The 15,903-nt window shown below is 43.9% G+C and overlaps 1 protein-coding gene across 1 annotated transcript in view; it reads left to right on the plus strand.

Moving 5' to 3' along the window:
- Tango6 (transport and golgi organization 6 homolog) overlaps positions 1-15,903 on the plus strand; it is a 169,836-nt gene that overhangs the window by 57,692 nt on the left and 96,241 nt on the right. The window contains exons 13-14 of the mRNA XM_057754076.1: positions 5,135-5,611; positions 10,513-10,570. Of these exons, the coding sequence (XP_057610059.1) occupies positions 5,135-5,611; positions 10,513-10,570 (535 nt within the window). The remainder of the gene's footprint in view (positions 1-5,134; positions 5,612-10,512; positions 10,571-15,903) is intronic.

The following is a 15,903-nucleotide window of genomic DNA, read 5'->3' on the forward strand; positions in this document are numbered from 1 at the left end:
GACCAGCCTGGTCTACAAGAGCTAGTTCCAGGACAGGCTCCAAAACCACAGAGAAACCCTGTCTCGAAAAACCAAAAAAAAAAAAAAAAAAAAAAAATAGAATTTGCCTTTCTCTTATTTTTTCACTCTGTGGTTCTGGAGATCAAAGCCAGGGTCTTTCACTCCCCACTGTGCTCCATCTCCAACCTTCTAAGAAGCATACCCGGCTAGCCTGTGTCCCAGACTACAACATTATGTTTCAGTGTCAAAAGGTGGCTCCCTCCTGCTTGTTCTTAAGGAGAAAAAGACTTTATCTGGGCTGGTTGTCAGTGCAAACCCCATTTCTTACTGGATTTCCTTAGCATTCCTAATTTTATAGTTCACACGTCATTTGACAAAATAAATTTGGCTAAGGTTCCAGAGCCATATTAGATGTGACAAGGAAGGATTCACAGATGGAATAGCTTAAGTTGAATCATTAGTGGATTTAATTAGCTTAGTTGAGTGTTTTTCTTGTTGAATATTAATTTTGATAGTCTATACATTGAAAGCCTAGCTTGTGTGTGTGTTGTAGTTTAGTACTTATTTCAGACAATATAATACATGGACAATGAACCACAGAGCTCTCCCATCTCCCTTCTAGAAGCTTCTTGTTGGAGGCTGCTGTATTCACTGGGCAGGCCTGGCTTGTGGCGTTTGGACAGCACTTGCCTGTCCCTGCCCTGCTGTGAGCCATCCTGACTCCCTCGACTCTGCAGCTTAAGTGAACATAAACACATCACCCTCTTTACTTATGCCCTAGATTTGCTAAATTTTTGTTTCCTGCTTGATTAATGTATTAATAAGTTGTGGGTTTTTTTTTTTTTTTTTTTTTTTTTTTTTTTTTTTTTGGTTTTTTGAGACAGGGTTTCTCTGTAGCTTTGGAGCTAGCTCTGGAACTAGCTCTTGTAGACCAAGCTGGCCTTGAACTCACAGAGATCCATCTGCCTTTTATACGTTTTTTTTCTCCCTGTTCTTTTGAGACAGGTTTCTCTGTGTAGCCCTGGCTGTCCTGGAACTTGCACTGTAGATCATGAACTCAGAAATCCACCTGCCTCTGTCTCCTGAATGCTGGGATTAAAGGCATGTGCCACCACACCTGGCAAGGGCTTCTTTTTTACATTTTATTTTAGATTTATTTTATGTGTATGAATGTTTTACCTCCATATATGTATATGTACCACATGTGTACCCAGTGCCCAAGGAGGTCAGAAGAGGGTTGTAGGATTTCCTGGAACTGGAGTTTTGATGGATCTGAGCCACCACATGGGTGCTGAGAACTTGAGTCCAGTTCTCTGGAAGAGTAGCCAATGCTCTTAACCACAGAGCTCTCTCTCCAGCCCTGTGAAGGCTCCTTAGTAATGCTAGGTTTTGTCTCGTATTCACAGTAAAGTCACACTTGAAAACTGGGGTTAGTTGACTACTGTCACTTTAAGTCTTTGCTTTAGAGCCTGGAACACCATGCTCTACATACTCCCTGTTAGGAGTCATTGTTTTGGCTAATGAAACAGAACCTAACAGCATTGGGCCTTTCTTCATTCCTTTGTAAGTCATGTAATTAAGGTGACTATTAAAACTTCACGTCCGGGAAGAGAGTTAATTTGGAGAAAGTGCAGGTTTAAGATTGCTAACAAGATGACTGTAATTCCATACTCACTTTCTAAATTCCAGGCTTGGTCATCAGTAAAAGTAGCACGTTGGGGAGTCTCTCCTGTCCCCTTAGGGAGCAGTTTCTGCCTGATGTTGCAGAGCTGGTGGGCCCACTGTTGCCCTGGTTGGTGAAGCTGAATAGACCATTCTAGCCTTAGGATACACTGAAGCCATATTGTGCCAGGGTAGCAATGGAATGTATTGCTAAAGGGTGGACTCCTAACCTTAAAGCCCAGATGTTGTAGTGAGGTTCATTAGTTAGATACCAAAGGTGTATCTTTTCTCTAAAGGGACAGTCGTCTTTAGCTGTTTAGGTCTTCTTGTGTCTTTCCTTTCCCTTTGTTCCTTCCATTCATTCATACTTTCTACCTTCCTTTCTTCCCAAAGGCTATTGCTTAATAGTAAAAGAAAATTTCCCTAAGGACTACAGAGATGGCTCAGAGGTAAAGAGCTCTTGTAGGATGGCCCTGGCACCCACATGGCGCCTCACAACCATCTATAATTCCAGTTCCAGGGGACCTGATGCTCTTTTCTGGTCTCCAGAGGCACTGCGCTCATGTGGTGTATAGACATAACACGCAAACAAAATACTCAGACACATAAACCCCAAAACATTGTGCTAAGCATGTGCCTGTGTTTTAGGTGTAGTTGACTTATATTTAGAACCATAGCAAACTCAGGGATTCTGTCAATAGTGGTGAACAAACTAGGGGGTCTGCCACAGAGTGGGAAAGCAAAGAGAGGGTATTCCTGTTGTGAACCTGTTCATTCAGCAAGGAGAGTTGACTGGTTCCGCTTCTGTCCCTCCTCCCCTTCACTGGACTGGACATGCTCTCTATAGAAGATCATTCATTCTTAATTGCTGTTGTCACTCGAGCAGGCATTTCCTGCCTTCTGGCCATTGTTAATAAGCCTGCTACAGCAGCTAGTAAACAGCATGGATGAATGGACAAATGGCAGGAAGAAAAAAGAAAGGAGAAGAGTATTTTTAAGTAAGGAGGCAGTTTTGTTTTTTTCTTATTTTTTCTCTTTTTAAATGTTTATCAAAGGGCATAGGCTTTTAAAAGTTTAAAAACATTGCCCTTTCCCTTACTGGGCAACTCTCAGACATCAGTACACCATGGATGTGTTGGGAACATTTGTCATGTGTTGCTACAGGAAAAGAAGACCACACATAGTGTTTTCATGGGCATTTTTGTTTGTTATTTCCTAGGAAGCCTAAACGTTTCTCAGAATTTCAAGCATTTATAGGTAGGTGGTCATTGCCTGTAAAAACCCTTATTTAGAATGCACAGTACCTTCAACCAGGACCCTGTACAAGCTAAGATACTGCTATATCCCTTGCCTTGATTTTGTATCTCCTTGTGACCATTTGTACATCAAAAGCTAAAGGAAGATGCTAGGTGTCTTGCTCTGTCACTCTCTGCCTATTCCCTTGAAGCAGAGTGTCTCCTTGTCTCTCCCTCCCAGCTCTGAGAGCAGGCACATGTGCAGCCATTCCCAGATTTTACATGGCTACTGAGGATTCAAACTCCGGTCTTCTTGCTTACTTAGTGAATGCTCTTACCTGCCGAGTCATCTGCTCAGCCCTAAATTTACCTCTTTTCAGAAAATGATGTTTCAGCATCAATAATATGACTCAGCAGACAAAGGCACTTGCTACACAAACCTGAAGACCTGATTTTAATCCCTTGAACCTGCGTAAAAGTGGAGGAAGAGAACCAACTCCACAAAATTGCCCTCTGACCTACAGTTGCATGAAGAGGCACTGTGCCCTACAGCAATACACATGTGCACATACACATGCACAAATATATTTTTAAATGATCTCTTAGTTATATAAAGACTAGTTGTCTGCAATGCCTTCTGCATTTGAGATTAAGCCATCTAAATATGGAATTCTCTTCATTGTGTTCATTTATAAACGTTGTTAAAGATTTTCAGAGCCTTATTTCTGTTGTTACCAGTGTCCTGCAAAGGTTGTTTTTTTTTTTTTGGTTTGGTTTTTTTTTTTTTAAATTTGTTTTAAACTACTACAGATTTGATGTAAATGCTTCCAAGAACTAGAGTCTAGCCAGGTATGGTGGTACACACCTTTAATCCCAACACTTGTGGGGCTAGGGGGCAGAGGCAAGGATATGTCTGTGAGTTCAAGGCCAGTTTGGTCTTCATGGTGAGTTCCAGGACCGCCAGTACTCAAAAAACAAAAAAACACCGGGCAGTGGTGGCGCATCCTGTGATCCCAGCACTCAGGAGGCAGAGACAGGCAGATCTCTGTGAGTTCAAGGGCAGCTTAGTCTACAAAGCAAGTTCCAGAACAGCCAGAGCTCTTACATAGAGAAACCCTGCTTCTGAAAAAGAAAAACAAACAAACACCCAACAAAACAAAAAGATATAGAATCTTTCAGGACTGCCAACACCCAAAAATCTAGCAGAAATAAGTATTTTTTAAGAGTCCTTTATTATTTATTTGTATGTGGATATAAGTGTATGCACATGTGTGTACCTATGTGTGTACAGAGGCCAAAACAGGGTATGAAGTGTTCTATATTGTTCAATTTATTGCTTTGAGGCAGGGTCTCTTTGCTATGCTAGACGTCAGGGAGCCCTAATAATCCTCCTGTTTACACCCTACTTGGAGCTAGGATTATAGGTGTGCATGGAAAATGCAGTTTCTGTGTGGATGCTGGGATTCGAACTTTGGTCCTCTTGATTATGCAGCAGGTGCTCCTAACTCAGGAGCCACCTCTTCAGTCCCAGGAAGCAGTATTAAAGGATGGTTTTTAGGCAAAATATAATTTTCTTCTGTTCTTGTTTTTTTTGAGACAGGTTTTCTCTGTAGCTTTGGAGCCTGTCTTGGTTCCAAATTTTGTAGACCAGGCTGGCTTTGGACTCATGAAGATCTGCCTTTCTCTGCCTCCTGAGTGTTAGGATTAATTAAAGGTATGTACCACTACTGCCCAGCTAAAAATTAATTTTTATATTCCAAAATATGACTTTTTGTTTATTTTATTTTTTTATTTTTTTGATACAGGATCCCAGGCTGTTTTAGAATTTATGTAGCCCTCGCTAGTCTTGAACTCAGGGTAGTTCTCCTGCTCCAGACTCCCCATTGTGATGACAGACATGAGCCACACTGCCTGGACTGTAGCGTCTTCACTTTACACTGTGTTCTGGTTTGTGATTCTGGGCATCCTTCTTAAGTGTCTGTTTCAAATGTAGGAACTAATTGGCACTTTATCTCAGGGCTACTGTTATGTGTGCTTGTTAACTTAGATAAGTGCCTGTATGTGGACGGTGTTCAATAGATGTTAGCTGTAATTAGTTAGCAAATAGTTCTTCAGTGTTTGTCCTTGCACTGTGCTGATTGCACCATGAACATGCCATGATTGTTACTCCTTATATTCACTTCTTAACATTTTACACATTCATTTTGACTTACTGTTTTTAAATTTTCATTTTATAGTTGAAGTCAAGTGATTTTGCAGTCCTGAAGCAGCTGCTGCCTCTGTTGGAGAAGGTTTCTAATACATACCCTGACCCTGTCATCCAAGAACTCGCTGTTGATCTCCGAATTACCATCTCTACTCACGGAGCCTTTTCCACGGAGGCTGTCAGCATGGCTGCCCAAAGTACCCTGAACAAAAAAGACCCGGAATGGAAAATAGAGCAGCAACAAACCAGTCATGACACACTCACAGGAGTAGCTCAGGACCACTCGGAACAAGAGCAGGACCCTCCCAAAGCAGACCAGGAGTTTCATGAGCCTGGCATTGTGGCCAGTCAGCCACATAGAAACATAACCTCAGAACAGTTCCAGGAGATTCTCTTATCAGCCTGTGATCCTCAGATTCCAACCCGGGCTGCTGCCCTGCGCACTCTTTCCCGCTGGGTAGAGCAGAGAGAAGCGATAGCCCTCAAGGATGACAAGAAGCTTCTCCAGGTGAGTAGAACACACTGCGCTGACACGTGATGACACGGTGCAGACAGCAGCCCAGGGACAGACATTCATTTCGGGGGCTTTGTTTGTTGTTCTTTTGAGACAGGATTTTACTGTGGAGCCCTGGTTGGCTGGCCTTGAGCTCACAGAGATGCACCAGTCTCTATGCCTCCTGAGTGCTGGGCTTAAAGGTGCATGTCACCATGACCAGCCTAACTCAGATAGCTCTTAAACACTGATTGTGTGTCTAGCACCATCCTGGGTTATCCTCCAGGAATTTATATTGTTGAGAGGTCAGATTGAGGTAGGAAGGGTGTAGAAGACCACATGGGCTGCTCAATGGAATGTGTGTAGTAGTCAGAGAAAAATCTGGGAGAGGTTGATTTTTATATGTCTTAAACAAACTGGCCAAGTGTGGGCGTGTAAAAGGCAGGCAGTGGGCCAGCATAAGCCAATTCACAGAGATGGGAGGATACCCATCCTAGGTAAGCCTCACCTTGAACTGGATCTCTCTGTAGAGGGGCGCTGGATCTAATTGGCTCTCCTCTACTCTTTTGCCTCCTTCACAGAAAAAAAAAAAAAACAAAAACTGTCTTGATGTTCTAAACTAATGTAGCAGAGTGCATATTGCTTAGATATGACCTTTTCCTTTTATGGAGGTCTTTGGGACTTGAATGTGAGGTACAGTAAGAACAAGGGACCTGGAAACTACTGCCTAGGACCCAATCTCAACTTCCTGGACAGCACCTTGAACCTTTCTGAGCCTTGTTAGTAATGACAGTGATCTAGCTATTTGTCTAGCCCTTGGACTGCAAATCATACTTCTGATGGAAAACATCTATTTTAGCTAGTATGATACTGGAAGTACTGTATAGTAACGTCTGCTCTTTGCTGAACAAGTCATGGACCTCACTGGCACTGTCTCTTACTCTCACAACTTCGATATTGTGTTATCCTCATCTTACAGATAGAATGCAGACATGTGCCAAGGATTTTCTGTCAGGGAAATGATACTGAACTCAGAAATCTTCTTTGAGTAACTATTAGCCCCCAAGGATCCTGTGGAATGCTAGTTCAGATAATGCATGTTGGGACCACCTTTGGAATTTCCTTTTCCTGCATTTCATCTCCATCTGCTATGTTCACTAAGTTTTGCCAACTGGTTTTTACAAAGAAGTTCATAAAATATATCCCTTATTTGTGATTTGTATGTGTGTGTGTGTGTGTCTGTGTGTGGCCTGTATGTGTATGCACGTGTGGAGGCCAGGTGTCAACTCTGGGTGTCCTCCTCTTCCACTCTACGTCTTATTTTTGAGAGTCTCTCACTGGACCTGGAACTCACCAACTGCTTAACTGGCTGCCTAGCCAGCTTCTGTGAAGCTCTGTCTCCACCTATCAGTGCTGCGCTTTGCAAGAGGGTGCTGAAGAGCCTTACTCTCCACACTTGCTCTGCAGGCACTTTCCCCACCGACTCATCCCCAGCCCTAGTCCTCTCCTGTTTTTTTTTTTTTTTTTTTTTTTTTGGTTTTTTCGAGACAGGGTTTCTCTGTAGCTTTGGAGCCTGTCCTGGAACTCCCTTTGTAGACCAGACTGGCCTCGAACTCACAGAGATCCGCCTGCCTCTGCCTCCTGAGTGCTGGGATTAAAGGCGTGCGCCACCACCGCCCGGCTTCTTCTCCTTTATCATGAAAAAAAATCCCTTTTTTTTTTGATACTTATTGAAGTTTACATTTTTCTCTGCTCCCCTCCCTGCCTCTGTCCTCCCCCACTTGAATGCTTCCCCAAGGTCCCCATGCTCCCAATTTACTCAGGAGATCTTGTCTTTTTCTACTTTCTACTTCCCATGTAGATTCGATCTATGTAAGTCTCTCTTAGTGTTCACATTGTTGTCTAAGTTCTCTGGGATTGTGATTTGTAGGCTGGCTTTCTTTGCTTTATGTTTAAAAATCACCTGTGAGTGAGTACATGTAATAATTGCCTTTCTGTGTCTGGGTTACTCACTCAAAATAGTGTTTTCTAGCTCCATCCATTTTCCTGCAAAATTCAAGGTGTTATTATTTTTTCTGCTGTGTAGTACTCCATTGTGTAAATGTACCACATTTTCCTTATCCATTCTTTGATTGAGGGGCATTTAGGTTGTTTCAAGGTTCTAACTCCTTTCTTCTTTTGATTCAGTCCAGAACCCCAACTCGTGGAGTAATGCCACCCACAATTAGGGTGGGTCTTCCACCTCAATGAACCCAGTCAAGAAATTCCCTTATCGATGTGCGCAGAGGTTTGTTTCTGTGGTTACTAGATCTCATCAAGTTGGCAGTCAAGATTAGCTATCATACCTCCCACAGCTGTCCTCCCGGCCCCACTCTTGACCCTTGCTGATTCCTTTCTTCCCCCAGACGAAACCCGTGCTTTCATGGCGTGTATGTTTTATAACCGTCTCTTGTTCCTCTCTTTTCTCTATCTTTTAGACCTCTTGTCTTAGTTAAGGTTTTTATTGCTGTGACCAAAAGCAACTTTGAGGAGAAAAGGATTTGGTTTTCATGTCTTAGGTCACAGTCTGTTTAGGGACGTCAAGGCAACAGCTCAAGGCAGGACCCGGGAGGCAGGAACTGATGCAAAAGCCATGGAGTAGTTTTGCCTGCTGGCTTGTCCCCTTGTCCTGCTCAGCTAGCTTTCTTTTTTTTTTTTTTTTTAAATATTTATTTATTTATTATGTATACAATATTCTGTCTGTGTATATGTCTACAGGCCAGAAGAGGGCACCAGACCTCATTACAGATGGTTGTAAGCCACCATGTGGTTGCTGGGAATTGAACTCAGGACCTTTGGAAGAGCAGGCAATGCTCTTAACCACTGAGCCATCTCTCCAGCCCTCAGCTAGCTTTCTTATAGCACCCAGAACCATCTGCTCAGGAGTAGCACCACCCACAATGTGCTGGGCCCTCCCACAAAATGCCCTCCAACTTTGCCTACAAGACCAATCTGATAATGGACATTTTTCCAATTGCAGGTCTGTTTTCCCATATAACCCTAGCTTTTGTCAAGTCGGAAAAAAAAAAGGAAAGAAAGAAGAAAATAGCAGTGAGGACACCTGTCAATTCTTTGTATTGTCTCCCTCACTCCGTACGCAGCCCCAGTGTCCTCCAACCCAGTCATCATCGCATCTGGTCTTCAGCTCTCCCTCAGTACTGTAGACACCAAGCATGAAGTTGAGACCAGATTCTGTTGAGCAAAAGACCCTGAGTGGTCCATGAGTAGGTACTCCTGCCTTCCCTAGACAGCAAGCAGGAGGAATTTGAGCACATGCTCCATGTTAGGATCTAAATTTAACATGCATCCTAGTGTCCCTAGGTAGACCGTACTGCATTCGACCCCTGATAATCGCCTCCTTTGGGGAAGAGCGAGAGTAGTTTGTTAGCAGTGTCAATCACGGGGCTACGATTTGCAGGATTTAAAAAAAAAGTGGCGTAGACATGAAATTGCCTCTGTAATAAATCCATCATTTCTCCCTTGCGACCCCACGTGCTGGTAGCTCAGAGGACAGGATCACCTGTGTTGAAATGTGGTCCACCATGGGCCAGCACAGAAAAGTGTTGGCGATTCTTCTTAAAAAGGTTTATGGATATTACTGTGTGTGAGCATGATGTATATAGAGTGTGTGTCACACACGTGCTGCCATGTGTCTGTGGAGGTTTGTGGGAGTGTGAGTGTGGGCACACACATGCTGCAGTGTGTCTGTGGAGGTCTGTGTGAGTGTGCACACATGTGGTACAGTGTGTCTGTGGAGGTCTGTGGGAGTGTGGGCACACATGCTGCCGTGTGTCTGTGGAGGTCTGGGAGTGTGAGTGTGTGCACACACGTGCTGCAGTGTGTCTGTGGAGGTCTGGGAGTGTGAGTGTGGGCACACACGTGCTGCAGTGTGTCTGTGGAGGTCTGGGAGTGTGAGTGTGGGCACACATGTGCTGCAGTGTGTCTGGAGGTCTGGGAGTGTGAGTGTGCATACACGTGCTTCAGTGTGTGTGTGGAGGTCTGTGGGAGTGTGAGTGTGGGCACAAGTGCTGCAGTGTGTCTGTGAAGGTCTGGGAGTGTGAGTGTGGGCACACGTGCTGCAGTGTGTTTGTGGAGGTCTGTGTGAGTGTGGGCACACATGCTGCAGTGTATCTGTGGAGGTCTGTGTGAGTGTGTGCACACATGCTGCAGTGTGTCTGCGGAGGTCTGTGGGAGTGTGAGTGTGGGCACACGTGCTGCAGTGTGTCTGTGGAGGTCTGGGAGTGTGAGTGTGGGCACACGTGCTGCAGAATGTCTGTGGAGGTCTGGGAGTGTGAGTGTGGGCACACGTGCTGCAGTGTGTCTGTGGAGGTCTGTGGGAGTGTGGGCACACGTGCTGCAGTGTGTCTGTGGAGGTCTGGGAGTGTGGGCACACGTGTTGCAGTGTGTCTGTGGAGGTCTGGGAGTGTGAGTGTGGGCACACACATGCTGCAGTGTGTCTGTGGAGGTCTGGGAGTGTGAGTGTGGGCACACGTGCTGCAGTGTGTTTACGGAGTCAGAGGATAACTTTGGTAGTTGGTTTTCTTCTATTATCATAGGACCCAGGGACCAAACTCGGGTTCCCAGGTTTGCACATCAAGTCTTTATCTGTTGATTATTCTTATATGTGTTGATTTCTATAACTAGTGCTGGTATATACTTGATAACTTCAAGAAGTTTCTCCCCCTAATTTCTCTTCCCTCTTAAACTGCTAGAGAAATTGGACTTCAAGCAAATAAACCATTTTCCTCACATGGTTGGTTCTATGTCAGACCAGTTTCTACCAAGAAGAAGAGCATGTGCTCCTCAGAGACGGTGGATAAAGGGCTCCATGCCTTTTTGCTCTTTGAGAATCATCTTACCCTGTTTTGTGCTTCCAGATATTCTTGGAGAACTTGGAGCATGAAGACACTTTTGTGTATCTGTCTGCAATTCAAGGTAAGCTATTGTGGACCAAAGATGGCATCGTGTTTACTTGAGGGATACAACCACCAGATGTGACTGGTCATTTTGTCCATCTTTCCACTTCCTACGTGGAATACTCTGGGTGATAATAATGGCATTCTAGAGTTTCCATAGGGTTCTTAGAAAGTTTCAATGTCTTATAATGATGAAGTTTTATGTTTACTTTATCATTCTATAGATTAAATGCCATTTCCTTGGTTGAGAGAGGTAAAGAACTCATCCATAAACTCTTACAATGTAACCTTTTATGGGGCCAGTGAGATGGCTCAGCAGGTAAAAGCACAGGCCCTAAGCCTGAGGACTGGAGTTCGATATCCAGGATCCATATAGTGAAGGGGAAGAACTACAAGTTGTCCTCTGATCTTCATGGGACACACATGGGCATACACACACACACACATGCCACAAGGTTTTGAGTTTTCAAATGTTTTTGGTTTCATTTTAATGGTTTCTGTTTTGTTATTTTTGGTGATTTTTTTTTTTTCTGGTTTTTGGTGTGGGGTGTCGAGAGCTAGGGAGTAAATCTAGGTCTTCACACATTCATAAGTAAGCACCACCCTCAGCTTCAGGTATTTAATATTTTTATTAATATTTCTTCATTTAAAAAGCCACACACACACACACACACACATACACACATGGGGTGGAGAGATGGCTCAGCAACTGAGTGCAAACTGTGCCCCTGCATTCATGTTAGGCACCTCACAATGACATGTAACTCTAGCTCCAGAGGATCTGATGCCCTCTTTTGGCCTCTGTGAGCGTTGCATATATGCAATACCCATACCCGTATACACATAAATAAATAGTAAAAATCAAGACACATATGGGGCCATATGTGGTGACACACATCTTTAATATAGCATTCAGGAAACAGTGGTAGGTGGATCTCTCTGACTTCCAGGCCAGCCTGGGTCTATAGAGTGAGTTTCAAGACAACCAGAGTTACAGAATAGGGAGACCCTGTCTCCAAAACCCTAAAAACAAACAAGCAAGCAAGCAAATAACCCATATAGAGCAGGAATATAGCTCAGTGGTAGAGCATTTACTTAGCATGTATAAATCTCCCTAACACTGGGGAGAAAACATGGAAATCATTTTATTTCTTCTCTGAGGTTCTTTGTTCTCCACACTTCTATTGGTTTATAGATTCCAGAACTAGAGAAGAATAGAAAGTTAGGCACCCTTTCCAACAGGATCAGAATCACAGTGAGAAAGCTAGAGTTGCCCCAGTTTCCTTTGATGCAGAACTGGGATTCTGGAGGCGGACTTCCTAAGTACACTGCTTCTCAGCTGAACAGGCTTTGGCAATGACATTAGGCCTCTTGGGCTCCAGCTTCTTATCTGTTAAATGGAACTCAGTGTGTGCATTAGTTATTTTTCCTCATTGTTACAAAATACCTGACAAAAAAAGCACCTTAAGAAAGGAAGTGTTGCCAGGTAGTGGTGGCGCATGCCTTTAACCCTGGCACTCAGGAGGCAGAGGCAGGCGGATCTCTGTGTTCAAGGCAGCCTGATCTACAGAGGGAGTTCCAGGGCAGCCAGAGCTACATAGAAAAGCCCTGTCTTAAAAAGAGGGTAGAGGGGAAAAGAAAGAGAGAAAGGAAAGAGAAAAGGAAGCATTTGTTATGGCTCACAATTTGAGAGTATAATCCATCCAGGTGGGGAAGGCATGGCAGTACGCAGAAAGAGGATTAAGGGAGACAAAATGACCACCCCAGAGGCAAGAGGACAACTAGGAGAGTTGAGAGTTTCCAGAGAAAGTAATTGACCTGCAGCTGTGGAGGTCAGACAGGCTGGGGCTCACGCAGGCCCTGTGAGACCACAGCCATGAAGTGACACTTAAGGAAACCAGAGAAACCAGAGACTGGAGAGCCCAGGACACCTCTAAATATAAGCCTCAGACACCAAGTCACCTGTGCTTTTCCAAGGAGATGGTTTTCACAGACTTTCTTGTCTGTTTTTAGGTCTGAGTTTTTGAAAGTGGTGTGTCATTCTAATGTGGCAACATTCTGCCTGGCAAAAGCTTGGCTTATTAACCCATTGATCTCATTAGCCTCTGGGATCCCCTATAAAAACTGCAGCTGTTGGTGTTGCATGTGTTTTCGGTGGTTTTAATTGGTGTGCTAATCAGTTAGTGATGAATAACAGGACAGGTAGGGGGAGGTGGAATATCTGTTCTGCCTCCCCAAGATGGACAAGATTGAGCTAACTGATGTTTTGGTGTCGGTTATGTGTACTTAAAAGCCAAGGCCTTAAGTGAATTCCCATTAAGAGAAGCAGGAAGTGAATTTTCCCACTTGTGTGTTACTTGCATAGGCCCAAGTTACTCCAAACATGCTGTCTGGTCGTTTGTAATAAGGGTACTAGAGAGTACTCTGGGGAGCATTTAGTTTTGGGATCTGTGAATGCATTTTAATCTTTCTTTTTCTCAGTCTGCCTGCATGACTGTATGGATACTTCCCACTCAACTCAGTGATAGTTTGGGTTTTTTTTTTTTTTTTTTTTTTTAAACATATTCACCAATTCTGTCTGCAGTCCAGGCAAAGAGCAGAGAAGGCCTGAGTATTCATTCCCACAGTAGATATCTCTTCTTGTCTTATTTAAGAATTCCTGCTACATGTGTTACCTCTTCATGTAGCAGTCTAAGAACTAAATCCCTGAATAGTTAAACTTGACTTTGTGAAAAGATGTCCGCATATCTGCTATTCATACCAGGCAAGTGCTGGAGCTAGCAGCTGCTGCAGATAGGAAGCCGTGTATAAAGTTGCTGAGTTCCGTACTGAGGACAGGGGCACACACCTTTAAATCTAGCACAGAGAAGCAGAGGCAAGTGAATCTTTGTGATTTTGGGGTCAGCCTGGTTTACAGAGTGAGTTTGAGGCCAGCTGTGGCTACTGAGTAATATCCTGTGGGAAAAAAATCAATTTTTTTTCAATGATAAGGAATTGTATACAAAGCAGAAGTCCTGTCTTTCCCAAAATAGGAGTTAAGACATGTCTGTGATTATCCCTTAATGTGTTGAGGGTTGAAGATTGTGTGTGTGTGTGTGTGTGTGTGTCTGTGCACGTGTTTTGCACTTGAGGGTATACAAGCATGCATATGTATATAGGCATGTATATGGAAGGCAGGTGTTGGCACTGGTTACCTTTGTTGATTACTCCTACTTCATTAACTAAAGCAGGTCTCTAGCTGAACCTGGATTTTTCTGATTTGACTAACTAGTCAACTCACCCCGAAGTTCTGGGATTACAGGTAGCTGCCATCTCCACCCAGCTTTTATGTGGGTTCTGGGGATCCAAACTCTGGTCCTCATGCTCGCATGACAAGTATCTTACCTACTGAACATCTCCTCAGCCTGCACTGTAAGACTCTTAAGGGCAAGCCACTCCGTTGTAATGAATGTGGTAGACACATGAGTAATGTTCTTCCTTAAGCTCTTGTAGCCAGACAGTTTAGCCAGCTACGAATCTGCTCAGATGTCCTCGAAATCGTGTCCTTGAAGAACAGTCTACATTTCAGGGGTCCCAATGATCCCTCTGAGTGTCAAAAGAATCTTTGGCTGTGTTGGTGTTGTTTTGAAGATCATTAGGATTGAATCCAGGGCCTCTTTCTTGCTACAGAGGCACAGTACTGCTGAACTACACGCTTAGGCCCAAAATGTCTTTGGATAAAACAAGTATAACAGACAGGAAGGAAGAAGGAAGGAGGGAGGGAGGGAGGGAGGGAGGGAGGGAGGGAGGGAAGGAAGGAAGGAAGGAAGGAAGGAAGGAAGGAAGGAAGGAAGGAAGGAAGGAAGGAAGGAAGGAAGGAAGGAAGGGAGAAAGAAACGTATACACTGAGCCCAGACATGGGAGGTGAAGCACGCCATTTGTAAAGGAAGGGACAGACATTTTGACATGCCCAGACAAATCACACCCTTCCCACCCTCTTTTTCTTTTCTTTCAAAAGAGCCAAAGGGAACCAAGGCAAAAGGCACAGAAGGGGCGCAATGAGTGTATATACACGATGACAAGATTTTTACAGAATTTCCAACTAAGCAGAATTACAAGCTTTAACTTGTCAGGCTCCAACTTTTATCTTATTCTCAGATTTCTACCTCAAGTAAAGTAAGAAACCATTAGCTGAAAACAATTCTCTGTCCCTTAAGGGATCTGGTGTGGAAATTTGGACTGTAGCATGTGAACTTTGCCTTCTCCATTTATGTCCTTGAAACTGGAAGGTTTCTTTCTGCTCCAATCTTGTTTCTCAGTGTCTCGCTGACAGTGTCTCTTCTGTTTGTGCTTAGTAAAGTCATGAGGTTGGCAGGGAAGTAGACATTATCTTCATCCTTTCAAACTTATTTGAGATATAATTTACATTCCGAAAATGCCTCAAATTAAAAGGTGCAAGTCCGTGTTTCTTAGTATATAGAGATGTAACCCCAACATTTGGAAGGCCAAGATGGGGGGATCCAAAGTTCAGAGTCACCCTTGGCTACTTAGTGAGTTTAATGCCAGCCTGAGCTATGTGAGATTCTTTTTAAACCCCCTTCACCCCTACAAAAAAGAGGAGTTTGGGGAGATGTCACAGTTGGCAAAGTGCTCAGCTCGAAAGCCCAAGGACCCAAGTTCCATTTCCAAGGACCTATGGTTTGCTGAGGGCAGAAGTGCATGTCTGTAATCCCAGCACTGAGGAGATGGAAACAGATGGATCACTGGAGCTCACTGGCCAGCCTGCATAGCTGCATTGGTGAGTGCCATGTTCACTGAGAGGCCTTTTCTCAAAAAAGAGGATGGGGAAAGCTTGAGGAAGACACTAATGTTGACTTCTGACCTCCTCATGCATTCACACATATATATGTGCACCTGATGTACATATGCACACACATGAACATACATATGCAAACACATATACCCCAACACACAAAGATTTGGACAGTGTAGTAGTTTGTTTAGTTTGAGTAAGAATAGCCCCCATAGGCTCACATGTTTAAATGTATGGTCATCATGGGGTGGAACTACTTACAAGGATTAGGAGGTGTGGCCTTGTTGGAGGAAGTGTCACTGGGGATGGGTTTGAGGTTTCAAAAGTCCATGCAGGGCCAGTAGCTCACTCTCTTCCTACTGTCTGTGAATCCAGATGTACAGCTACTTCTCCAGCACCATGTCTCTCTGCATGCTACCATGCTCCTGCCATGGTGACAATGAATTTAAACCTCTGAAACTGTAAATAAGTCCTAATTAAGTTCTTTCCTTTATAAGAGTTGCCATGGTCATGGTGCAGTAGAACACTGACTAAGACAGACAGCCACTATGGCTGTCTGA

This window comes from Chionomys nivalis, chromosome 21 (assembly GCF_950005125.1).
Source record: "Chionomys nivalis chromosome 21, mChiNiv1.1, whole genome shotgun sequence".
In the NCBI taxonomy this organism is placed as follows: Eukaryota; Metazoa; Chordata; class Mammalia; order Rodentia; family Cricetidae; genus Chionomys; species Chionomys nivalis.